This window comes from Trachypithecus francoisi, unplaced genomic scaffold, assembly GCF_009764315.1.
Source record: "Trachypithecus francoisi isolate TF-2019V2 unplaced genomic scaffold, Tfra_2.0 Lachesis_group5, whole genome shotgun sequence".
Taxonomy (NCBI): domain Eukaryota; kingdom Metazoa; phylum Chordata; class Mammalia; order Primates; family Cercopithecidae; genus Trachypithecus; species Trachypithecus francoisi.
Window position 1 is genome coordinate 70206569 of NW_022681470.1, and position 26579 is coordinate 70233147.

At 36.8% G+C, this 26579-nt stretch overlaps 1 protein-coding gene across 18 annotated transcripts in view; it reads left to right on the forward strand.

Annotated features, from left to right (window-relative positions):
• Positions 1-26579, forward strand: part of RPS6KC1 (ribosomal protein S6 kinase C1) — a 218266-nt gene that overhangs the window by 119496 nt on the left and 72191 nt on the right. For 16 of the 18 annotated variants that reach the window (XR_004434345.1, XM_033199771.1, XM_033199779.1 and 13 more), the window contains one exon: positions 2772-2864. The exons of the other annotated variants lie outside the window; for them this stretch is intronic. Coding sequence is in view for 15 of the 16 variants with exons in the window: in XM_033199771.1 (XP_033055662.1) it covers positions 2772-2864 (93 nt within the window). In the remaining variant the exon portion in view is untranslated. The remainder of the gene's footprint in view (positions 1-2771; positions 2865-26579) is intronic. 18 annotated transcript variants of the gene reach the window in all.

A 26579-nucleotide genomic window follows, 5' to 3' on the forward strand; every position in this document is an offset into this window, starting at 1 on the left:
CAACTTTTGCCCACCAGGCTAATGCTTTCCAGTTGTATACAGTATAGAATAACTTTTTCCTAATCTAATTTCCACATAACACTTAAAATCACCTTTAATCCCACATCTTTCTGAGACCACAGTTTTTCATACACTAATGACATATTTGTGTAGTCCCATATTTTTAAGATAATGTTTTATTGTTATTTAACTTTTCATGTATTTGTCTTATCTCCTCAAATAAATGGTGAACTTCTTGAGATTAGACTGGGCCTTTTGATAATTTATAGCCCTTTCAGTTATCACGCACATAGTTGGTGCACAGTAATTATTTGTTGAAAGTTGCGATAGAGATTTTGTAGTTTGCTTTCTTTGCTCTTTAAATTGCCAAAGTGAACCAGTAACTTTCTTTGGAAACTGAAAGAAACAGTGACATCTGTGAATTAGAAGGTATAAATAGGAGATAGGGATGTTGGAGATACTTGGCCATATTTTCTAAGACAAATGTAGTGGACTAAATATCATTTAAAGTATTCTTTTTTCCCCTCCTTACAACTTTTCCTTAGCATTCCTTTTGCCAAAATCACAAACAGTTCTTACTTGTTCTTGTAGCAAGAAGCAGCAGCAGAAAAGAATTTTTAATTTTCAGAATGTGTTGGTTAGTAAAAGGACTGCAAGCTTTAGAATAGTAGTTGGAGTTCTTCCTCTGTCTCTCTTTCTGACCACAGACAAACACTCCAGTATTCTGAGAATCCCTTTATTTATCTGTAAAATGGGAATTATATAATACTAACTTCCTGTAGGTGCATCGCCTGGTATGGGGTGAAGAATAGAGATGAAACAATGTAAATGAAGATAGAAAAGACTATTTCTACTGGCTGGGTGTGGTGGCTCATGCCTTCAGTCCCAGCACTTTGGGAGGACGAGGTGGGTGGATCACCTGAGGTCAGGAGTTCGAAACCAGCCTCACCAGCATGGTGAAACTCCGTCTCTACTAAAAATACAAAAATTAGCTGGCCATGGTGGTGGGTGCCTGTAATCCCAGCTACTCAGGAGGCTGAGGCAGGAGAATCGCTTGAACCCGGGAGGCAGAGGTTGCAGTGAGCCAAGATCGAGCTGCTGTACTCCAGCCTGGGCAACAAGAGGGAAACTCCATCTCAAAAAAAAATTTAAAAAAGGCTATTGCTGTTACATGTTGGTTACATTATACACTGAATGACTATAATGAATATAATGTTACATTATACACTGAATGAGTATACACTGAATGAATATAATGAATGCTTTACATTATAACACTAAAATACCTTGCTAAATGTTTTTATATCCCTAAAAAGGTTCCCCTTAGTTTAAAGGTTATTATCTAGTCTAATTGTCACTATCACCAACTTTCTCAAGCATCTTTAAGAAATAAAAAGTCTCTTTTATAACTTAAACACCATTTCAGGTACAGTTAAATTATTGTTTTCTTGCTAAATCTAAAAACAAAACAAAAATGGAAAACAATTAGAATTGCTGCTTTTAGAGAATTTCACAAGTGGTAGTTTTCCCAGTTGTAAGTGACACCTAGTTTTCCAAGATTCCTTCCTTTCTCCCTGCTCTCCTCATTTCTGCTCTCCCTCATGTTTTCCAACTAAATACTAGCAATATGCGAGGCACTGTGAATATAGAGATGAATAAGACACATTTTCTATTCTCAAGGAGCTGCCTGTCTGGTGATGTTGGTCTGTACAGGGACAAAAATGGTATCTCAGTAATTCCCTTACCGTGGTGTTTGATCAGGATGTTTTATCTTCAGTTCATAGAATCAGAATGTTTCTTCTGTATTCTAATAGATTTTTGATAGCAAGAAGGTCTGCTTTAAGTATGTAGTAAGGCTTTGTGTCTCCTGTTGTCCTTTGCAGCATCACCATTTTAATATAGGATCAATATAGCAGTACTTTATAGTTGTAAATGTCATATGGAGGTGCCCTTAGAATTTATCTAATTTAATGGCTTATGTTACTGATAGAGAAAAACTAAAACTAATAAATGGAAGTTGGGATTATTTTAAAATTGTGTGCAGAATTTAAGTGTTCCTTCCTATGTTCACTGATTTTTTGAATCTTTTTGTGTGTGTAGCTAACAGACTGTTTTCCACATCGAAGAAAAATTTATTTCTCTTGTAAATCATCTCGTAAGCAGGCTCAGTTTTAGTAATTATTGGTTATATGATGAAGCTTCTTAATTTTTCTCCATTATTGGTAATTTTTCTGGTTGAATTTGGATGGACCAGTCCCTCTGAAAACACATAATATGTAAAGTAACAATTATAGAGCTGTAACTTCATGATGAGAAAGAATGGCTTGTGCCTCTCCCTACCCATGTGTGCTTATTATTATTTTTAGTTCCCCCACTTCCAAATTACTGTTGAGGTGTCTGGGGTAAATATAATACTGGGATTGATTGTTGGCCCAGTTATCCATTTGTTACAAAGTTTTATGATAGCTGTATGGTCTGAATTGAGTTATTGCTCTAGCAACTATCAGCTCATTAATTTTTCTTTTAAAAATTTTTTTCAATGTTATGATTTATTTACTTGCAACTTTTTTCTTGCTTTTTCTTTTTGATTTTCTTTAGTTTTTATTTTTAAAAATTTCATATTACAGACAAACAGAAACTTCCTCCTTTCATCTTTCCATTCTCTGATTTATGATGAATTTACTTTCCTTTGGCCTGGCATTTGCTTCAGCAGGCAGCCTTCCTTCAAGTACCTCCCTGATTGATGTATAATCTTTGATATCTTCCATTAGCCTCCAGGATCACTAAGTTCAAGGCCCCCTTGGAACCTAAGGAGCCCTGCCGAGGAGCTGAAGGCCTTCAGAGTCCTTGGGGTGATTGACAAGGTAATTCTTCAGTGTCTCTTCAAGAGTTCAGTCATAAATCGACTGCATGCTGACATTCTGTCTTTGAAGCTTTGGATCTTAAGGATATGAAACAAAAGGAGAAAATGACTCAAATGCATCTGCACTTTAAAATAACAAAAGCAGAAGAGAAAAAGCTTTTATCTGAGCAATTCATGTAAGGTCATGCAAAATATATTTGAGCTAAAGGAGAAGGTGCATATTTGTTGGCATTCAGTTGAGTAAGGGATTTGGTTTTATGAAAGTGTTATAGCAGAGTAAAGATGTACTTTGTGTTTAATTACAATTGTGAGCCAGTAGTTGTTCAACATTAATTAATACAGTCATTTTAATGGTCAAAAAGAAAAGTGGAATCCTCTTATAACTACCATTTGTTGAGCACCTACTATGTGTCAGACCCTATATTAGGCATTTTATATGAAGCAACTTAATCTTTCTTACAATTTTGTTTGCATCCCTTGGTGGAAAAGTGATGTTTAGAGCAGATTAAATAACTTGGCCCAAAGTCACGTAACTAATTTAGGATGGTGCTGGGATTTGAATATTAATTTTTGTGACTCAAAAGCTGTGCTTTTTCTAGTACACTAACCCCTCACTTCTCACACACATGCCTTTTAATTTTGGGGGTAAAAATACTGGCCTCACAGAGATATCTGCCATTGTGTATGTGCAAATTTGGTGACATCTCACACCAAATGTTAACAGTACTGTTCCTATCAGATGGTTTACAAGTGTAAACTAAAAGCCACAGACAACAAACTATGTTTTTAGTGTATTTGCTCAACCACCACTTTACCATTCAAAGTAAATAAAATGCTTTATTTAATATTAAGGGATAGGTTAATTTAGATATTTTTTCACCATTAGCTGTTTTTTATGAAGCACCTTAATGTTCATTTTTAACTTACTATTCATTAAGTATTTGTAAAGTATGCATGTGAGTCCATGCTAAAATTGAACAATATGTAGTATTCTCTAGCAATTTAGACAGTAATAGTTTGAAGCATTCCCAAGGGAACATTAAGTTGGATATTATATAAAACTGTCAGTGTCTTAAGTTCTGGCAAGGATCATTTTTCTCACATTCATGTTACTGAATTTTGAACTTAAAAAATTCTAAGCTGTAGGATTTTTCTTTTTTTAAGAGCCTGAAATATTTCCATAACCATGTTTTCTGTGGCTTTTCCAGTTTGGAAAACATTCAGTTTGAGAGTAGATGAAGACAATATAGTAATTGAGTAGTTTCTAGGTTCTCAGATTTCTTTGCAGGCAAGTATACCTTCTTGAGGTACAGTGTCTGCCCCCTCTCTTAGATCTATTTCTTTGACAAAGTATGGCCTTTCATTGCTATACTATAAGTGTAAGTAAGTTACCTAGTTACTAATACTAATAGCTATTAGTCTCTCAGGTTTGTTTAAATAAGGGCTTTTGGCTGGGTGCTGTAGTTTACACCTGTAATCCAAGCACTTTGGGAGACCGAGGTGGGCAGATCACTTGAGCCCAGGAGTTTGAGACTATCTGGGCAACATGGTAAGACCCTGCCTCTACAAAAAAATAGAAAAAGTAGCTGAGTGTATAGTCCCAGCTACGCGGGAGGCTGAGGTGAAAGGATCCCCTGAGCCTGGGGACTTTGAGGCTGCCGTGAGCCGTGGTCATGCCACTGTACTCCAGCCTGGGTGACAGAGTAAAACTCTGTCTCTAAATAAATAAATAAACATCAAGTCTTTAAAAAAGAAAAAAGAAAAGAAAAAAGCCAGGCGTGGTGCCTCACGCCTGTAATCTCAGCACTCTGGGAGGCTGAGGCGGGTGGATCACTTGAGGCTAGAAGTTCGAGACCAGCTTGGGCAACATGGTGAAACCCTGTCTCTACCAAAAATATGAAAAATTAGCTGGGCGTGGTGGCACACACTTGTAATCCCAGCTCCTTGGGAGGCTGAGGCAGGAGAATCACTTGAACCCGGGAGGCAGAGGTTACAGTGAGCCGAGATTGTGCCAAGAAAGAAAATAGAAGGACTTTTGACAGTGGAAGAATTCCTAAGTTCTGCTGAGGAATAATTTGGTACTGTCTTTTCTTACTCTGCTTAGCTGGGAAAGGTGTTTGGTGTTTAAAAGGTGACATTTAACTTTTTTTTTTTTTTTATAATTAACAGAATCTCACTCTGTCGCCCAGGCTGGAATGCAGTGGCACAATCTTGGCTCACTGCAGCCTCCACTTCGTGGGTTCAAACGATGCTTCTGTCTCAGCCTCCTGAGTAGCTGGGATTTACAGGCGCACACCACCATGCCTGGCTAATATTTTTTTGTATTTTTAGTAGAGACAGGGTTGCACCATGTTGGCCAGGCTGGTTTCGAACTTCTGACCTCAGATCATCCACTCGCCTCAGCTTCCCAAAGTGCGGGGATTACAGGTGTGAGCCATGGTGCCTGGCCTAATTATTCTTAGTAGAGATAAGGGAATATGTATTTGGGGAATTAAGAAACTTTGGGAATTAATAAGTCTTTAAAATTTATAACATATTCCTGTAAAAACATAAGTAGGTATAGGCTGGGAGCTGTGGCTCATGCCTGTAATCCCAGCACTTTGGAAGGCCGAGGTAGGCAGATCACCTGAGGTCAGGAGTTTGAGACCAGCCTAGCCAATATGGGGAAACCCCATCCTACTAAAAATATAAAACTTAGCTGGGCATGGTGGTGGGCTCCTGTAATCCCAGCTACTTGGGAGACTAAGGCAGGAGAATTGTGTGAACCTGGGAGGTAGAGGTTGCGCCGAGATTGTGCCACTGCACTCCAGCCTGGGCAACAGAGCCAGACCCTGTCTCAAAAAACAGAGAGAGAGAGAGAGAGAAAAAAAGCAGGTATATTTTTTGAAAGTTGAACTGTTTTTTAAAAGATAAGTTACTTTCCATTCTACTGAGGACTACCTAAAATTTGGGTTTTAGAAACTTGAAGTATGGAAGAGAAATGTTGAATAAATTCAAAAGGTTAGAAAATACCCAGGTTATATTGATCTAGTCCTGCAGAACACAGTTTCTTTGATTCTGTTTCATTACAGTATTTGTTTTTTATGAGTTATTTTGAGTGTTATCTATTAACTTAGGAAAAACACGGTTCTGAATTGAACTGCATTAGGATTAGTATTTCACAAACATTTATGTAGAAAAAAATAAAGCAGATTTTTTATTAATATCTAGATTGTAAGCTCTGTGAAAACAAGATTGTGTCTTTCTTGGTCACCACTATGTTCTCAGTACCTAGAATCACTTGGCACATAATGGGTGCTCAATAAATATTTGTTGAATAAAATAATTAAAACTTAATTTAATTTTAAGTATATATAGAGTGACACCTACTGGTACAATATGAGACTGCTATTGGTACCATTGTATGAGGTGACAACTCAGAAAGTGTTTACCCAGAGGGATAGTAATTCCATAGCTGTATGTTGATCTGGTATTCAAAGAGAAGTAAATGACTTTCTGCTTTTGAATTGGGATTATAAAATCCCTCATTAAAATAGATACACAAAAATCATATATGAAGAATAGCCAGAAAACAGGGAAATACTTAACCTGATTAAATAAAAAAACTGTGTAGTCTTCAAGTAGTTGAGGGCTGTCTTGAATAGGGAAACTATATAATGTTTTCTCAAATCTTGAGGGTGAAAAGGGCTATTAATTGTGTCAGAACAACAGGCATAAACTAAAATTAGATAAACCAGGATGCCTGGTTTCTCTGTGAAAAAGGTAGTTAGGGAAGAGACTTGCATGTTATGTCCTCATAGGCTATAAGTAGAACCAAATTAGTACAAATTCAGGAGAAACAAATTACTGCTCATAAGAAATGCCTTTTGAGAATTAGCATATTGACCAAAGGCATACTGAATTCCTTTAGATCTTATGAGTTTCTTGTCATTTGAGACATTCAGGTGAAGGCTGAAAGATTGATTGTTGGGATGCTATATAATGAACTGGATGGAATTTTACATTAGATAACTTTTAAATATTTCTTTGATCCTGCAGGTTTATTTACACAGTCTTTGTGTAGCAATAGCAGGGGAGAGTAGAAATTAGTGGAAAAATATTATAAGTTTTTATGGACACAGGTGCAATTCTTTTTGTTGTATGTATGTGGTAAGAATATATGGGATGTGCTTATATTTGTATGTGTATAAAGATTGTTTATATATGATAATTTGTAATTGGGTTAGAAGAGTCTAGATTGGTAGTTTGACTGGTAGTAGAATGCCTAAGTGCTAAGAGAGTTTCCGAGAAAGGTCACTGTTGTATAACTTCTCTATAAAAAGTATAAAGGAGCCCATAGTTTAGTATACAGTAATGTACCAATGTTAGGTTCCTGGTTGTGATATTTAATTCGAACTATATAAGGTGTCACCACTGGGGGAAGCTGGGTGAAGGGTACACGAGACTCTTTGTACTGTTTTTGCAGCCTCCTGTGAGTTAAAAAAAGAAAAGGGTAAGGGGAACATTGATTACTTGAAACTCAGGGTATACTAAGATTTGATTCCCTCATGGTCAGTTAACTCTTCTGGTTTGTGTGTGGCCTGAATCATTCTGTGTGTACATGTGTGTATGGTATTCACAAGGAAGATCAGTGAGGATCATATATCTGGATTGCCAAAATTGTCACTGAAAAACTACTTAAATATGATGCTTTGCAAGTCATTGATATAAGAGATGCCACACATTTTGTAAGTCTGTGACTATTTGCTAGGTCAGATGCCTTGGCATTTTGTAATCAAGATAGCTTCCCAACTTTATCTGATGCCTGCCAGGCAGAATTCTTAAGCTCACTTGCCATTGGAAAAATGTAGGCATTTCTATTTTAGAGCTAAAATATAATTGAGAAAATGTGCGGAAATTGCTCAAATTGAGTAGCTGTTTAAAGACTGGTACTTATTTTTTTAAGGTACCTAAATAATATCTTCTCTGATAATATGTGGAAAAACCTTCTGTATTTGGAACACAGAAGCATCAATATTTGGGTATTTGCTCATTCAGGGAACACTGGGTTGAACTGGATTAAATCAAAAAGACATAGCGCAACATTTTTTAAGTGCTAAAAGGAAAGAACTATCAACGCAGAATCTATATCCTGTGAAAATGCCTTTCAAGAATTAAGGGAAAATAAAGGTATTCTCAGATGAAGAAATGCAAAGAGAATTTGTTGCTGATGAGTCTACCCTAAAAGAATAAAGTGCATTCTCTAAATAAAATGGAAACAATACATGCAAGAATCTTGTCACATTAGGAAGAAAGAAAGAACATTGGAAAGAGTAAAATATAAGTAAATACAATGGATTTCCTTTCTCTCTAGCTTTGGAAATTATCTTTTATGGTTGAAGCAAAAATTCTAACACTCTCTGATGTAGTTCTAAGTTTTTGCAGAGAAAATGTTTAAGGCAATTATAAATGTGGGAGAGTAAAGGGACATAAAGGAAGATAAGGTTTTTATGCTTAGCTTGAAATGGTAAAATGATGATACCTATAGACTACAATAGGTTATGTGTATATAATATAACTAGAGCAACCACTAAAAAGCTTTTTAAAGCATACACTCAAAAATGCTATATAGGCTGGGTGCAGTGGCTCACACCTGTAATTCCAGCACTTTGGGAAACCGAGGCGGGCAGATCACCTGAGGTCAGGAGTTTGAGACCAGCCTGGCCAACATGATAAAACCCTGTCTCTACTAAAAATACAAAAATTAACCATCATGGTGATGCACGACTGTAGTCCCAGCTACTCAGGAGGCTGAGGCATGAGAATCACTTGAATCTGGGAGGCAAAGGTTACAGTGAGCTGAGATCATGCCACTGCACTCCAGCCTGGGCAACAGAGTGAGACTCCATCTCGAAACAAACAAACAAACAAACAATACTATAGATAAACCAAAATGGAATTCTAAAAAATGTTCAAATAACCCACAAAAATGCAGGAAAATAGAAACAGAACAAACAGAACGCAAAAAATAACTGCAAACTTAAGCCCTAACACATTATAAATATGCCAGTTAAAAAAACAGAGATCAATATTGGATTAAAGATATGATCCAACTTTATGGTATTTATAAGAAACTCACTTCAAACATAATATAATGATATATATATGTATATCATGATGTATATGTCATATATATACCATGATATATATATGTAAAAAGTAAAAGGATGGAAATGACATGTCATGCAAACATTAATCAAAGAAAACAGGAGTGGCTATATTAATACAAGATAAAATATGCTTCATACCAAAGAAAATTACGAGAGACAGAGAGGACATAAGATAATGATAAAAGGGCAATCTACCAAGAAGACATAGCAATCCTACAAATGAATGTACCAGACATCAGAACTGTAAAATATATGAAGCAAAGGCTGATAGAAAGTGAAAGGAGAAATAGGCAGGTACAGTTGGAGACTTCAACACTCTGTCTGAAAAACTGATAGAACAGACAGAAAATCAGCAACAATACAGAAGAACTCCATAATACCATCAACCAACAAAATGTAACTGACTTTTATAGACCACTCTACCCAAGAACAACAGACTACACATTCTTTTTCAGTGCCCATGGAACATATACCAAGACAGACCATTTCTATGACTGAAAAACCTCAACAAATTTGGAATTATTGAAATCATACTGGGTGTGTTCTCTGACCATATCTGAATCAAATTATTAATCAGTAACAACAGGAATCTCTCCAAATACCTAGAAATATAGTTATACTCCTAAGTAATTCATGGGTTAAAGAAGAAATCTCAAAGGGTATTTAAAAAAAAACCAAAACAAATAGTTGAATGAAAACAAAAGCAGAACGTATCAGAATTTATGGGACACAGCTAAGCCAGTGTTCAGAGAGAAACTTATAGCACTAAATGATTATGTCAGAAAATGGGAAAAATCAGATCTAGGTTCCTAACTCAAAAGAACTAGAAAAAGAACAAAATAAACCTAAAGCAAGCAGGAGGAATGAAATAAAGGTAAAGAGCAGGAATCACTGAAATTGAAAATAAAAAACCATAGACAAAAATTATTGAAACATAAAGCTGGTTCTTTTCAAAGATCAGTAAAATTGACAAACCTCTAACAAGAGTGACAAAAAGAGAGAATACACCAATTATTACTGTCAGGAATGAAACAGGTGTGGATCCTGCCTACATCAAAAGGATAACAAGGGAATACTACAAACAGCCCTACACATGTAAATTTGATAATTCAGATGGAATGAACCAATTCATAGAAAAATACAAACTACCACCCAAAATAAAATAGATAATTTGAATGGCTCTTTAATTATTAAGGGAACTAAACTTATAATTAAAATATCACTAAGATGAAATCTTGAGGCGCAAATAGTTTCACCAGAGAATTCTACCAAACTTTTAAAGAAGAGTCAGTACCAGTTCTACACATATTCTTCCTGAAAATGGAAAAAGGGAAACAGTTTCCAGTTCGTTTTATGAGACCAGTATTACTCTGATATCAAGACATTAGAAGAAAGAAAATTAGAGACCAATATTCTCATAAATGAAGATGCAGAAATCTTCAACAAAATATTAGAAAATAGCAACAAAATCCAAAATGAATTTGATACCATGAATTTATTATTTAAATTCATTGATTTCATTAAATTCATATTATATTTATCTTTTCAAGAAAACCAACTTTTCTTTTCATTGATCTTTTGTATTTTTTTGTCTCAATTTGATTTATTTCTGCTCTGATCTTTATTTTCTTCTACAAATTTGAGGTTTGGTTTGTTCTTACTTTCTAGATCCTTGAAGTACATTATTAGATTATTTGAAATTTTTCTTTTTTTAAAAAAATGGGCATTTATTGCTGTAAACTTTTCTCTTAGTGCTGATTTTGCCATATCCCATAGATTTTGGTATGTTGTGTTTCCATTTTCATTTGTTTCAAGAAGTTTTTACAGTTTTCTCAATTTCTTCATTGACCCATTGATCAGTCAGGAACATATTGTTTAATTTCCATGTGTTTTTGTATTTGTGACGTTCCTGTTATTGATTTTGAGTTTTATCCCATTGTAGTCAGAAAAGATACTTGACATGATTTTTAAAAAAATGCGTTCATACTTGTTTTATGGCCTTTTTGTGGTCTGTTCTATAGAACGTACCATGTGCTGATGAGAAGAATGTGTATTTTCTGACTGTTGAGGGAAATACTCTGAAAAGGTCAGTAGGCCTATTAGATTTAGTGTGTAGTTTAACTCTGTGGTTTCTTTGTTGATTTACTGCTGGATGATCTGTCCATTACTGAGAGTGGCAGTTAGAGGTCTCCTATTATTGTATTGCAATTTGTCTTTATTAGATCTATTATGTTTGTTTTATCTACTTGGTTTTATAATCTTAGATTTGTAGTCTGTTTTATCTAAGTATAGCTACTCCTGTGCTTTTTTGTTTTCCGGTTGCATAGAATATCTTTTTGCACCCCTTCACTTTCAGTCTATGTGTCTTTATAGGTAGGGTAGGTTTCTTGAAGACAGCATATAGTTGGGTCTTACTTCTTTATTCAGCCACTCTATGCCTTTTAATTAGAGAATTAAGGCCCGGCACAGTGGCTTATGCCTGTAATCACATCACTTTGGGAGGCCAAGGCGGGCCTTGAGACCAGCCTGGCCAACATGGTGAAACCCCATCTCTACTAAAAAATACAGAATTTAGCCAGGCATGGTGGCGCGTGCTTGTAATCCCAGCTACTTGGGAGGCCGAGACAGGAGAATCACTTGAACCCAGGAGGCAGAAGTTACAGTGAGCCGAGATTGTGCTGTTGCACTCCGTCCAGCCTGGGTGACAGAGCAAGACTCTGTCTGGAAAAAAAAAAAGAGAATTAAGATCGTTTAAATTGAGTATTGTTATTATTATTGATAAGTAAGGACTTACTTTACTTTTAACAATCTTTTTTTTTTTTTTTTTTTCGCTTCTGGTTGTTTTGACATTCCTGTCTTTCTTTTTTTCTTCCTTTGTGGTTCTGTCTGTCTTTGTGGGTAAGTACTTTTCTCTGGTAGTAAGTTTTAATTTGTTGCTTTTTATTTTTAGTAGATTCTTACAAGTTTTGTTCTGTGGTTAGCAGTTACCATGAGGCTTACAAAAAATACTTTATAGATATAACAAGAGACAGTTCATCTTAGGTCACAAATAATAAGAATAGAAGCAAAGGCAAAAAAAAAAACTACACAAAAATAATCTGCAATTTAACATCATCACCCCCACATTTTGACTTTTAGTTGTCTCACTTTAAATTTTCTATGTTACCTGTTCTTAACAGGTTGCTGTAGCTATTATTATTTTTGATAAGTTTGTCTTTTGGGCCTCATACTGGAGTTAGGAGTGGATTTTGCATCACTGTCACAGTATTATAGGATTCTGGGTTTATTCATATACTTAATTTCACCAGTTTTTAAGACATTTTTTTCCCCTTCAAATTGAAGAACTCCCGTTAGCATTTCTTATAATGTAGATATGATAGTGGTGAATTCTTTCAGCTTTAGTTTGTCTGAGAAATAGTTATTGTCTCCTTCATATCTGAAGTATAATTTTGCTAAATACAGTATTCCCAGATGGCAGTTTTTTTTTTTTTTGTTTTGTTTTTTTAAGCACTTTGAAAATGTTGTTTCACTCTGTGTGCTTTCTGTTGAGAAGTCTTGACAATGTGGAGGTCTTTTATATGTTATTTCCTTCTTGTCTCATGCTGTTTTTAGAATCCTCTCTTTGCCCTTGACCTTTGAGAATTTGGTTATTACATGCCTTGAGGTAGTCTTATTTGGGTTGAACCTATTTTGTGTTCTGAAATTTTTTTGTATCTGGATATGTATATCTTTTGGAAAAATTTCTGTTGTTTTTTTGAGTAAGCATTCTAGCCCTTGGTGTTGCTCAGCTCCCTCTTGAACACTAATAATTCTTAGCTTTGGTCTTTCGAGGTAATTTTTTATATCTTATAGGCAGCTTCTTTCTTTTCCACTCTTCTTTTTTCTCCTCTGATCCTGTATTTTCAGATAACCAGTCTTTGAGTTTGCCAATTCACTCCTCTGCTTCATTCATCTTCTTTGAGAGCCGCCAGGAAGTTCTTCAGTTCAGCAAATGTGTTTCTCAGTTCCAAGACTTCTGTTTGATTTTTTGTTTTTGAGACAACGTCTCACCATATTGCGTAGGCTTGACTGCAGTGTCACAATCATGGCTCATTTCATCCTCTATTGCTTAGGATCAAGTGATTCTCCCATTTCAACCTCCTGAGTAACTGGTACCACAGGCTTGTGCCACTATGCCTGGCTAATTTTCTTTCTTTTTTTTTTTTTTGAGACGGAGTCTCGCTGTGTCACCCAGGCTGGAGTGCAGTGGCCGGATCTCAGCTCACTGCAAGCTTCGCCTCCCAGGTTCCCGCCATTCTCCCGCCTCAGCCTCCGAGTAGCTGGGAATACAGGCGCCCGCCACCGCGCCCGGCTAGTTTTTTTTTTTGTATTTTTAGTAGAGACGGGGTTTCACTGTGTTAGCCAGGAGGGTCTCGATCTCCTGACCTCGTGATCCGCCCGCCTCGGCCTCCCAAAGTGCTGGGATTACAGGCTTGAGCCACCGCGCCCGGCCCGGCTAATTTTCTTTTGTAGAGATGGTGGTCTTCCTGTGTTTCCCAGACTGGTCTTGAACTCCTGGGTTCAAACAGTTCTACTGCCTTGGTTTCCCAAAGTGCTGAGATTATACCATGCCTAGCCTTTGATTTTAAAAGATTATTTCAATTTATTTTTAAAAATTTTCTCTCTTTTTTTTTTTTTTTTTTTTGAGACAGGATCTCACTCTGTCACCCAGGCTGGAGTGCAGTGGTGTGATCTTGGCTCACTGCCGCCTCCACCTCTCAGGTTAAAGTGATTCTCATGCCTTAGCCTCCCGAGTAGCTGAGACTACAGACATGCGCCACCACGCCTGGATAATTTTTGGCATTTTTAGTAGAGATGGGGCTTCACCATGTTGGCCTGGCTGGTCTTGAACTCCTGACCTCAAGTGATCCACCTGCCTCGGCCTCCCAAAGTGTTGGGATTACAGACAGGCATGAGCCACCATGCCTGGCCTAATTTTTTTTTTTAATTTCTTTGATAAATTTTTGAGTTGCTTTTCTACGTTATCTTGGAGGTCACTGACTTTCCTTAAAACTACAATTTTGAATTTGTGGTTAGAGAACTCACAAATTGCTTTCTTGTTCGGATCAGTTGCTGGATTTTTGTTTTGTCCTTTTGGGGAGGTCATGGTTCTCTGTTTGCTGTTGTTTCTTGTGGGTGTATTTTATGTCTTTGCATTGAAGGATAGTTATTTATAGATATTTATGGAATAGTTAGTTATTCTAGTTTTTTTTTCTGTCTATCTTGTTTTGGTTTCTCCTGGATATATTTGCTTAGTGAATCTCTGCATCTAGCTTACTGCCTCTTTTTAGCTCTAGGAGGTACCTTAAGCTTGGGTTGACCTCGGCTCTGGTAAATGATCAGAGCGATGCCTGCTCTGAAGGTGAGAGGTCCCAAAGGGACTAGGCTGGTGGTGTGTTAAGGCTAGCTAGAGGTTTGTGCCTAGGAGTTCAGTGGAACATACCTCTTCTGCTGAGCAGCCACTCAGATTGGGCACCTCTGTTTGCTTAAGAGCAGAGCAGACTTTCCAGGGTTGGGGATGATAGTCCCACCTCCTGTCTTTGTCTCTACCTGTTCTCAGGAATATTTCTCCCTTTAGGCAGTCACGATGCTTCCCATGGATTAAGGTGGGGACAGGTCTCCTGCTTGGGAACCCAAGATGTTGGGGAACCTGGCTGACCACCTCAGTCTTACCTTTTCCAATACAGAAATGTGAGTTGGGTGGAGGAGGGGGCAAGATTTCTGCTCGATGCCAGGCAGAATGGAGGGGGAAGGGTGTCACAGATGTGGAGGTCTGATTCCCTTAGCATCTGTTCAGAGTTGTTTTTTGTTTGTTTGTTTGTTTGCTTTATTCTTACTTCTCTGTGGCCCCAGGAATTATCTCATTATCATATTTGAGTTCCAGGTAAAAATCTTGGCACTTGTATATTTGTTTGTTTGTTTGTTTTTCTATTGGAGAGGGAGGAGTGAAAACAGCTTACACTTATATTTCTATTTATAAACAATGCACACATAAAAACTGGAATTAAAAATACAATACCATTTATAATAATATTGAATTACTAGGTGTAAATATAACAAGACATACAGAGCTTTTATGCTGTAAACTTCATAGCATTGATGAAAGAAATCAGAAGTCTGAATAACTGGAGAAATATATTCATTAGCAGACTCACCATAGATGTAAATTCTTTCCAAATTGATACACAGTTTTAAACACAGTTTCTGTCAAAATTTCAGCAAGATTTTTTAAAAAACATAAATATAGACCCAATTATCTTAAAACTTATTTAGGAAGTTATAGGAACTATAATAGCTAAAATAGTTTTCAAAAAAGAGTAAGGTGGGAGAGTCACTCTTTTTGATTTCATGACTTTACAGTAATCCAGGTTGTGTGGTGTTGGTATAGAGACACACACGTAGAGAACAGTATACAAAATGTAGAAATAGTCCCACAAATATGGCTAATTGATTTTTGACATAGGTTGAAAGCAGTGTAATGTAGGAAGGTTAATATTTCCAATAAATATTGCTAGAGTAATTGGGTATTCTCTAGCAATAAAAGTGTACCTTGGCCAGGCATAATGGCTTACGTCTGAACTCCCAGCACTTTGAGAGGCCAAGGTGGGTGGATCATTTGAGGTCAGGAGTTCGAGACCAGCCTAGCCAACATGGTGAAACCTTGTCTCTACTAAAAATACAAAAATTAGCCAGACATGGTGGTGAGCGCTTGTAATCCCAGCTACTCGGGAGGCCGAGGCAGGAGAATCCCTTGAACTCAGGAGGCAGAGGTTGCAGTGAGCCGAGATCGTGCCAGTGCAGTCCAGCCTGGGTGACAGAGTGAGCCTTTGTCTCAAAGAAAAAAAAAAAAAAAAAAGCAGTGTATGTTGACAAATCCTCACACCTCTTAAATTTTTTTTGTTTTTAATTTTTGTGGGTACATAGTAGGTGTATGAATTTATGGGTTACATGAGATATTTTGATACAGGGATGCAATGTGTAATAATCACATCAAGGGAGATGGGTATCCATCCCCTCAAGCATTTATTCTTTATGTTACAAATAATACAGTTACATTCTTTTAGTTATTTAAAAATCTACAATTAAGTTGTTATTGACTATAGTCATTCTGTTGTTTTAGCAAATTCTAGGTATTATTCATTCTGTTTTTTGTACCCATTGACCCTTCTCACTTCCCCTTCCCAACCCTACACTATCCTTTCGAGCCTCTGGTAACCATCTTTCTACTGTCCATCTCCATGAGTTCAATTATTTTAATTTTTAACTCCCATAAATAAGTGAGTACATGCAAAGTTTGTCTTTTTGTGCCTGACTTATTTCACTTAATGTAATTTGACCTCAGCTTCCATCCATGTTGTTGCAAATGACTGAATCCCATTATTTTTTATGCCTGAATAATACTTTGTTTTGTATATATACCACATTTTAAAAATCCGCTCATCTGTTGATGGACACTTAGGTTGCTTCAAATCTTAGCTGTGTGAATAGTGCTGCAATAAACATGGGAGTGCAAGTATTTATTTGATTTATTGATTTCCTTCCTTTTGGGTATATACCTAGGAGTGGGATTGCTGCATGGTAAGGTAGCTGTATTTTTAGGTTTTTGTGGAGCCTCCAAACTGTTCTCCATGGTGGTTGTACTAATTTAGATTTCCACCAAGAGTATGAGGGCTCCCTTTTGTCCACATCCTTGCCAGCATTTATTATTGCTTGACTTTTGGATAAAGGCCATTTTAACTGGGGTGAGATGATGTCTAATTATAGTTTTGATTTACATTTCTCTGATGATCAATAATGTTGAACAGCTTTTCATATGCCTATTTGCCATTTGTATGCCTTCTTTTTAGAAATGTGTATTCACATCCTTTGTCCATTTTAAAAATTAGATTATTATTTTCCTTTAGAGATGTTTGAGCTACTTATATATTCTGGTTATTCATCCCCTATGAGATGGGTAGTTTGCAAATATTTTCTCTCATTCTGTGGATTGTCTCTTCTTCACTTTTTTGATTGTTTTCTTTGCTGTGCAAAAGCTTTTTGCTTAATATGATCCTGTTTGTCCATTTTTGCTTTGATTGCCTGCACTCGTAGCATATTACTCAAGAAATTTTTGCCCATACCAATGTCCTGGAGAGTCTCGCCAGTGTTTTCTTTTAGTTTCCTAGCTTGAGGAATTAAAGTCTTTAATAATCAGTTTTGATTTGATTTTTGTATATGGTGAGAGATAGGGAGTTAGTTTCGCTCTTTTGCATATGGATATTCAGTTTTCCCAGCACCATGTATTGAAGAGATTGTCCTTTCCCCAGTGTATTTTCTTGGCACCTTTGTCAAAAATGGGTTCACTGTAGATGTATGACTTTATGTTCCCTATTCTGTCCCATGATCTTTGTGTCTGTGTTTGTGCTAGTACCATGCCATTTTGGTTACTATAGCTCTTCAGTATAATTTAAAGTAATGTAATGTGATTCTTCCAGTTTTGTTGTTTTTGCTTAGGATTGCATTGGCTATTCTGGGTCTTTGTGGTTTCATATAAATTTTAGGATTGCCTTTTCTATTTCTGTGAGGAATGCCATTAGTATTTTGATAAAGATTGTATTAAATCTGTAGATTCCTTTAGTTAATATGGTCATTTTAACAAAATTGATTATTTTAATTCATGAACATGGAATATCTTTCCCTTTTTTTTGTGTGTCTTCAATTTTCTTGCATCAATGTTTTATAGTTTTCATTGTAGAGATCTTTCACCTTTTTGGTTAATTCCTAGGTATTTAATTTTATTTGTAACTATTTTAAATGGGATTACTTTCTTGATTTCTTTTTCAGATTGTTTTTGGCATATAGAAACGCTACTAATTTTTGTGTGTTGATTTTGTATCCTGCAATTTTACTGAATTTGTTTATGAGTTGTAATAGTTTTTTAGGGGAGTCTTTAGATTTTTTCAAATGTAAAATCATATCCTCTGTAAACAAGGATAATTTGACTTCTTCCTTTTCGATTTTGATGCCCTTTATTTCTTTTTCTTGTCTGATTGCTCTAGCAAAGACTTCCAGTACTGTATTGAATAATAGTGGTGAAAATGGGCATCGTTATATTCTAAATCTTAGAGGAAAGGCTTTCAGTTTTTCCCCCATGCAGTGTGAAACTAGATGTGGGCCTATCATATATGGTTTTTATCACGTTGAGGTAAGTTTCTTCTTCTTTTTTTTGAGATGGAGTCTCGCTCTGTCACCCAGGCTGGAGTGCAGTGGCATGATCTTGCCTCACTGCAACCTGTGCCTCCCGGGTTTGAGTGATTCTCCTGCCTCAGCCTCCCAAGTAGCTGGGACTATAGGCATGTCACCATGCCTGGCTTATTTTTGTATTTTTAGTAGAGACAGGGTTTCCCCATGTTGGCCAGGCTGGTCTCGAACTCCTGACCTTAGGTTATCCACCCGATTCGGCCTCCCAAAGTGCTGGGATTACAAGTGTGAGCCACTGTACCTGGTTGAGGTACGTTTCTTCTATCCCCAGTTTTGTGAGGATTTTTATCATGAAGGGATGTTGAATTTTGTAAAATGCATTTTAGCATCAGTTGAAATGATAAGGGTTTTGTCTTTCATTCTGTTGGTATGATGTATGAGATTAATTTATTTGCTTATGTTGAATCATCCTTGCTTCCCTGGGATAAATCCCACGTGGTCATGATAAATGATTTTTTTAATGTGTTGAATTTCCTTTGGTAGTATTTTGTTGAGGATTTTTCCATCAGTATTCATCAGACATGTTGTTCTATGGTTTTCTTTTTTTGATTATCTTTGGTTTTCATATCAGGGTAATACTAGCCTCATAGACTGAGTTTGGAAGTATTTCCACCTCTGTTTTTCAGAGTAGTTTCAGTAGGACTGGTGTTCTTTAAATGTTTGGGATAATTCAGCAGTGAAGCCACTGGGACCTGGGCTTCTCTTTGCCGGGAGACTTTTCATTATGCTTTTGATCTCATTACTTGTTATTGATCTCTTCAGGTTTTGGATTTCTTTATGGTTCAGTCTTGGTAGGTTGTATGTCTCTAGGAACTTATCCATTTCTACTAGATTTTTCAATTTATTGGCACATAGTTGTTCTTAGTAGCCACTAATGATCCTTTGAATATCTGTGGTGTCATTTGTAATGTCTTCTTTTGCATCTCTAATTTTATTTCTTTGGGTCATCTCTCTTTTTTTTTTTTAGTCTGGCTGAGGTTTGTCCATTTTGTTTACCTTTCTAGAACACCAACTTTTTGTTTTGTTGATCTCTTGTATTATTTTTCTCATTTCAAGTTTATTTCTGCTCTAATCTGTATTATTTCTTTTCTTCTAATTATGGCTTTGGTTTGCTCTTTTCTGGTTAAGATGTATCATTAGGTGGTTTATTTTACATTTTTCTTTTAATTTTGATGTAGACACTTCCAGGTGTAAACTTCCCTCAGTACTGCATTTGCTATATCCCATAGATTTTGGGATGTTATGTTTCCATTATCATTTGTTTCAATAAATTTTTCAGTTTTTTCCTCAGTTTCTTTGTGGACCCATTGGTCATTCAGAAGCGTATTTCTTAATTTGTGTGTATTTCTGTAGTTTCCAGAAATTTCTCTTCTTACTGATTTCTAGTTTCATTCCATTGTCAGAAAAGATGCTTCATATTATTCCAGTTTTTTTTTTTTTTTTAACTGTTTTAAGACTTGTTTTGTGACCTACCATATGGTCTGTTCTTGAAAACGATCCATGTGCTGAGGCAAAGAATGTATTTTCTATGGCCATTGGAAGAGTGTTCTGTAAATACCTGTTAGGTTCATTTGGTCTATAACACAGATTAAATTTTATGTTTTTTGATTTTCTGTTTTCTTTTTTTTTTGAGTCAGAGACTCGCTCTGTTGCCCAGGCGGCAGTACAGTGGCACGATCTTGGCTCACTGCAACCTCTGCCTCCCAGGTTCAAGCAATTCTCCTGCCTCAGTCTCATGAGTAGCTGGGATTACAGGCACATGCCACCATGCCTGGCTAATGATTTTGTATTTTTAGTAGAGATGAGTTTTTACCACATTGATCAGGCTGGCCTTGAACTCCTGAACTCAAGTGATCTGCCTGCCTTGGCCTCCCAAAGCACTGGGCTTACAGGTGTGAGCCACCATGCCTGGCCTCTTTGTTGACTTTCTGTCTGAAATATTTGTCTGATGCTGAAAGTGGGGTATTGAAGTCTATAGTTTTTTTTTAGTTTTTATTTTTATTTTTTCTGGTGGAGTCTCACTACATCACCCAGGCTGGAGTGAGTTGTCAAGATCTTGGCTTACTGCAGCCTCCACGCTCAAATGCTACTCCCACCTCAGCCTCCTGAGTAGCTGGGACTATAGGTGCGCACCACCATGCCTAGCTAGATTTTGTATTTTTTGTAGACATGGGATTTTGCCACGTTACCTAGGCTAGTCTCAAACTCCTGGATTCAAGCAATCTGCCCATCTCAGCCTCCAAATGTGCTGGGATTGCAGGAGTGAAGCACCATGCCCAGCCTACAGCTATTATTGTTTTGGGGTCTATTTCTACTGCTCTAATAATATTTGCTTTATATATCTGGGTGCTCCTGTGCTGGGTGCATGTATATTTACAATTGTTATATCCTCTTGCTGAATTGACCCCTTTATCATTATATAATTACCTTTGTGTCTTCTTATAGTTTTGTCTTGAAATCTATTTTATCTGGTGTAAATATAGCTACTTCTGCTCTGCATGGTTTCCATTGGTATGGAGTATCTTTTTCCAGCTCTTTATTTTCTGCCTGTGTGTCTTTATAGGTGAAGTAGGTTTCTTGTAGGCAAAGGGTCATTGGGTCTTTTAAAATCCGTTCAGCCACTCTGTGTCTTCTCATTGGAGAGTTTAGTCTGCTTACGTTCAGTGTTATTATTGATAGTTTAGGACGTACTTCTACCATTTTGTTTTCTGATGATTTTGTGGTCTTTTCTTTTTTCCTTTCTTCCTGTATTCCTGTTAGTGAACATGATTTTTCTCTGGTGGTTTGATTTAACTTCTTGCTGCTTATTTTTTGTGTATCTATTGTATGTTTTTTGATTTGAAGTTACCATGAGGCTTGCAAGTACTGCCTTATAACCCAAGGGTCCCCAACTGCTGGGCCACAGACAGGTGTTACTCCATCGCCTTTTAGGAGCCGGGCCTCACAGTAGGAGGTGAACTGCAGGCAAGTGAGTATTTATCACCTGAGCTCTGCCTCCTGTCAGATCAGTGGTAGCATTAGATTCTCATACGAGTGCAAACCCTGTTGTGAACTGTGAATGTGAGGGATCTAGGTTGCATGCTGTTTATGAGACTCTAATGCCTGATAATCTGAGGTAGAACAGTTTCATCTCAAAACCATGCCCTACATGTGCCCCCTGCCCCCAAGAGAAATTGTCTGAGGTGGAACAGTTTCATCCCAAAACCATCACCCTCACTAGTCTGTGGAAAAATTGTCTTCCATGAAACTGGTCCCTGGTGCCAAAAAGGTTGGTGACTGCTGATTTATATAACATTCTTAAAATGACAAAATTATGGAAATGGAGAAGAAATCTATGGATGCTAGTGTTTAGAGATGGTGGAGGAGAGAAGGGTGTGTGTGTGTTGGAGGGTGATTTTCAAGGGATAGCAGCAAGGAGAGGTTTGTGGTGATGCAACACTTGTTTTTTAATTTTCTAGTTTTTTTTTTTTTTTTTTGTTCCTTTTGGAGAAAAGGCAAACACATTTATTTAACAAGAGAATCACAGAGTGATCATCCTGATGGAACACTTCTGGGTCTTGATTGTGCTTGTGGTTATGAGAATGTACACATTTGATAAGATGCCATAGAACTATTAATATGTACACACATAATTTTCTGTTTGTCAGTTTTCTGACTGTAATAATATACTGTAGATACATACGATGTAGCCCTTAGGGAAAACTTAATGGAAGGTACGTGAGAATTTTCTGTACAATCTTTGCAACTTTCTAGTGACTCTACAATTATTCCTGAAATAAAAAGTTTTTAAAATTTGCAGTGTATTTATTGGTCTGTCTTTTAAAATTATTTCAATAGTTTTTGGAGAACAGGTCGTGTTTGGTTACATGAATAAGTTCTTCAGTGGTGATTTCTGAGATTTTGGTGCATCTATCACCCAAGCGCTGTATACTGTACCCATTGTATAGTCTTTTATCCCTCACTGCCCTTCCAGCCTTTCTCCCGAGTCCTCAGAGGTCATTATATCATACTTACACCTTTGCATCTTCGTAGCTTACCTCCTACTTATGAGTGAGAACATATGATGTTTGGTTTTCTATTCCTGAGTCACTTCACTTAGAATAATGGTCTCCAATTCCATCCAGGTTGCTGTGAATGCCATTATTTTATTCTTTTTATGGCTAAGTAGTATTCCATGGCGCATGTGTGCGTGTGTGTGTGTGTGTGTATACACCATATTTTCTTTATCCACTTGTTGGTATTGGGCATGTAGGCTGGTTTCATATTTTTGCAATTGCAGATTGTGCTGCTATAAACGTGTGTGCAAGTGTCTTTTTCATATAATGACTTCTTTTCCTCTGGGTAGATACCCAGTACTTGGGTTGCTGGATCAAATGTTAGTTCTACTTTTAGTTTTTTAAAGAACCTCCATACCATTTTCCATAGTGGTTATACTAGTTTACGTTTCCACTAGCAGTGTACAAGTGTTCCCTTTTCAGCATATCCACACCAAAAATAATTTTTTTTGATTGTTTAATTATGGTTTTTCTTTCAGGAGTAAGGTGGTATTGCATTGTGGTTTTGATTTGCATTTCCCTGATAATTTGTGATGTTGACCATTTTTTCATATGTTTGTTGGCCATTTGAATATCTTCTTTTGAGAATTGTCTATTCGTATCGTTAGCCCACTGTTTGATGGGATTATTTGTTTTTTTCTTGCTGATTTGTTTGACTTCCTTGTAGATTCTCCATATTAGTCCTTAGTGGGTTACATAGTTTGCAAATTTTTTTTCCCCCTCTGTTGGTTGTCTGTTTACTCTCCTGATTATTTCTTTTGCTGTGCAGAAATGTTTAGTTTAATTACATCCCATCTATTTTTCTTTGTTTTTATTACATTTGCTTTTGGGTACTTGGTCATGAAGTCTTTGCCTAAGCTAATGTCTAGAAGAGTTTTTCTAATATTATCTTCTAGAATTTGTATGGTTTTGGATCTTAGATTTCAGTCTTTGATGCATCTTGAGTTGACTTTTGTGTAAGGTGAGAGATAAGGATCTGGTTTCATCCTTCTACAAGTGGTTTGTCAATTATCCCAGCAACATTTGTTGACTAGGGTGTCCTTTACCCACTTTATGTTTTTGTTTGCTTTGTTGCAGATTTGTTGGCTGCAAATATTTCGCTTTATTTCTAGGTTCCATTGGTCTACATGCCTTTTTTTTTTTTTTTTGAGACGGAATTTTGCTCTCATTGCCTAGTCTGGAGTGCAATGGCGTGATCTCGGCTCACCGCAACCTCCACCTCCTGGGTTCCAGCAATTCTTCTGCCTCAGCCTCCTGAGTAGCTGGGATTATGGGCATGTGCCACCATGCCTGGCTAATTTTTGTATTTTTAGTAGAGACGGGATTTTTCCATGTTGGTCAGGCTGGTCTCGAACTCTTGACCTCAGGCGATCCACCCGCCTCAGCCTCCCAAAGTGTTGGGATTACAAGCGTGAGCCACCGTGCCTGGCCTCTACATGCCTGTTTTTATACCAGTATTATCCTGTTTTGGTAACTATAGCCTTGTAGTACAGTTTGAAGTTGGGTAATGTGATGCCTCCAGATTTATTTTCTTTGCTTAGTCTTGCTTTGGCTATGTGAGCTCTTTTTTGGTTCCATATGAATTTTCGGACTCTTTTTTCTAGTTCGGTTAAGGATGATGATGGCATTTTGATGGGAATTGCACTGAATTTACAGATTGCTTTTGGCAATATGGTCATATTCACAATATTCATTCTACTCATCCATCAGGATAGGATGTGTTTCCATTTGTTCGTGTCATCTGTGATTTTTTTCAGCAGTGTTTAGTAGTTTTCCTTGTAGAGATCTTTCACTTCCTTGATTAGATATATTCGTGTGTGTGTGTGTGTGTGTGTGTGTGTGTGTGTGTGTGTATGTATGTATGTGTTTTTTGCAGTTGTTGTAAAAGGGGTGAGTTCTTGATTTGATTCTCAGATTGGTCACTGTTAGTGTATAGCAGTGCTGCTGATTTGTGTATGTTGATTTTGTATCCCAAAACTTTATTGAATTCATTTATCAGATCTGGGAGCTTTTTGGATGAGTCTTTAGGGTTTTCTAGGTATATGATCTGTCTGTTTTGTCTGCTATTTGAGTAGTTACTCCTGCTTACTTTTGGCTTTAATTTGCATGGAATATATTTTTCCATCCCTTTTCCTTAAATTTATGTGAGTCTTTATGTGTTAGGTGAGTGTCTCGAGGACAACAGATACTTGGTGGATTTTTATTCATTCTGCCATTCTGTATCTTTTACATGGAACATTTAGGCCATTTACATTCAGTGTTAGTATTGAGATATGAGGTATTGTTCTATTCCTAATGGTAGTTGTTGCCTGAAAACCATGGCCTTTTTTTCATTGTGTTAGTGTTTTATAGGCCCTGTGAGATTTATGCTTTAAGAAGGTTATATTTTGGTGTATTTCGATGTTTTGTTTTAAGATTTAGGACTCCTTTTAGCATTTCTTGTAGTGCTGGCTTGGTAGGGCATGTTCTGTCAGCATTTGTTTGTCTGAAAAATACTTTATCTCTCCTTCATTTATGAAGCTTAGTTTTGCTGGATACAGAATTCTTGACTGATAATTATTTTGTTCAACAAGGCTAAAGATTCCCCAATTCCTTCTGGCTAATAGAATTTCTGCTGAGCTGCTTTTAATCTGATAGGTTTTCTTTTATAGGTTACTTGATGCTTTTGCCTCATAGCTCTTAATATTGTTTCCTTTGTCTTGACTTTAGATAACCTGATGACTATGTACCTAGGTGATGATCTTTTGCAATGAATTTCCCAGGTGTTCTTTGAGCTTCTTGTATTTAGATGTCTAGATCTCTAGCAAGCCTGGGAAAGTTTTCTTGGATTATTCCCTAAAATAAGTTTTCCAAACTTTTAGGTTTTTCTTCTTCCTCAGGAATGCCAGAGAGTAGTAGGAGGGAGGAAGGAAGAAAAGATACAAAATGTCAAAACTCAAACGGGAAGAATAGACTACTGAGCCAAGTGTATATCTTTTCAAGAAACTGAATCAATAATTAATAACCTTCCAAAATAGAAAGCACCGGGACCAGATGGTTTTACTGATGAGTTTTACCAAACATTTACAGAATAAATTATATCAGTTCTCTACAATCTCGTCTAGAAGACAGAAGTAGAAGGAATACTTCCAACTCATTCTATGAGGCCAGCATTATTCTATTACCAATTTTTAAATTTACCCAAATAAAATTAAAACTTCAGTTCCCTCAGCATGCATCCACCCAAGACTGAACCAGGAAGAAGCTGAATCTGTGAACAGACCAGTAACAGGTTCTGAAATTGAGGCCGTAATAATTAGCCTACTCCACCTCCCTACCAAAAAAAGTCCAGGACCAGACAGATTCACAGCTAAATTCTACAGATGTACAAAGAAGAACTGGTACCATTCCCACTGAAACTATCCCAAAAAAATTGAGGAGGAGGGACTCCTTTGTAACTCATTGTATGAAGTCAGCATCATCCTTACACCAAAACCTGGCAGAGATACAATGAAAAAGGAAAACTTCAGGCCATTATTTTTGGTGAATATCAATGCAAATTCCTCAACAAAATGCTGGCAAACCAAATCCAGCACCACATTAAAAAGCTTATCCACCATGATCAAGTAGGCTTTATCCCTGGGATATAAGGTTGGTTCAACATATGCAAATGAATAAACATGATTGATTCATCACATAAACAGAACTAAAGGACAAAAACCACATGGTTATCTCAATACATGCAGAAAATGCTTTTGATAAAATTCAACATTTCCTCATGCTAAAAAAAACTCTCAATAAACTAGGTATTGAAGGAAGTACCTCAAAATAATAAGAGCCATCCATGACAAACTCACAGCCAACCTTGTACTGAATGGGCAATAGCTGGAAGCATTCCCCTTGAAAACTGGCACAAGACAAGGATGCCCTCCCTTGCCATTCTTATTCAACATAGTATTGGAAGTCTTGACCAGGGTAATCAGGCAAGAGAGAGAAATAAAGGGCATTCAAATAGGAAGAGAGAAAGTCAAACTATCCCTGTTTGTACAGTGCTATATCTAGAAAACCCCATAGTCTCAGCCCAAAAGCTTCTAAGCCAATAAACAACTTCAGCAAAGTCGCAGGATACAAAATCAATGTGCAAAAATCACTAGCATTCCTATACACCAAGAACAGTTAAGCCATGAGCCAAATCCAGAATGTAATCCCATTCGTAATTCCCACAAAAAGTTTAAAATACTGAAGGATAAAGCT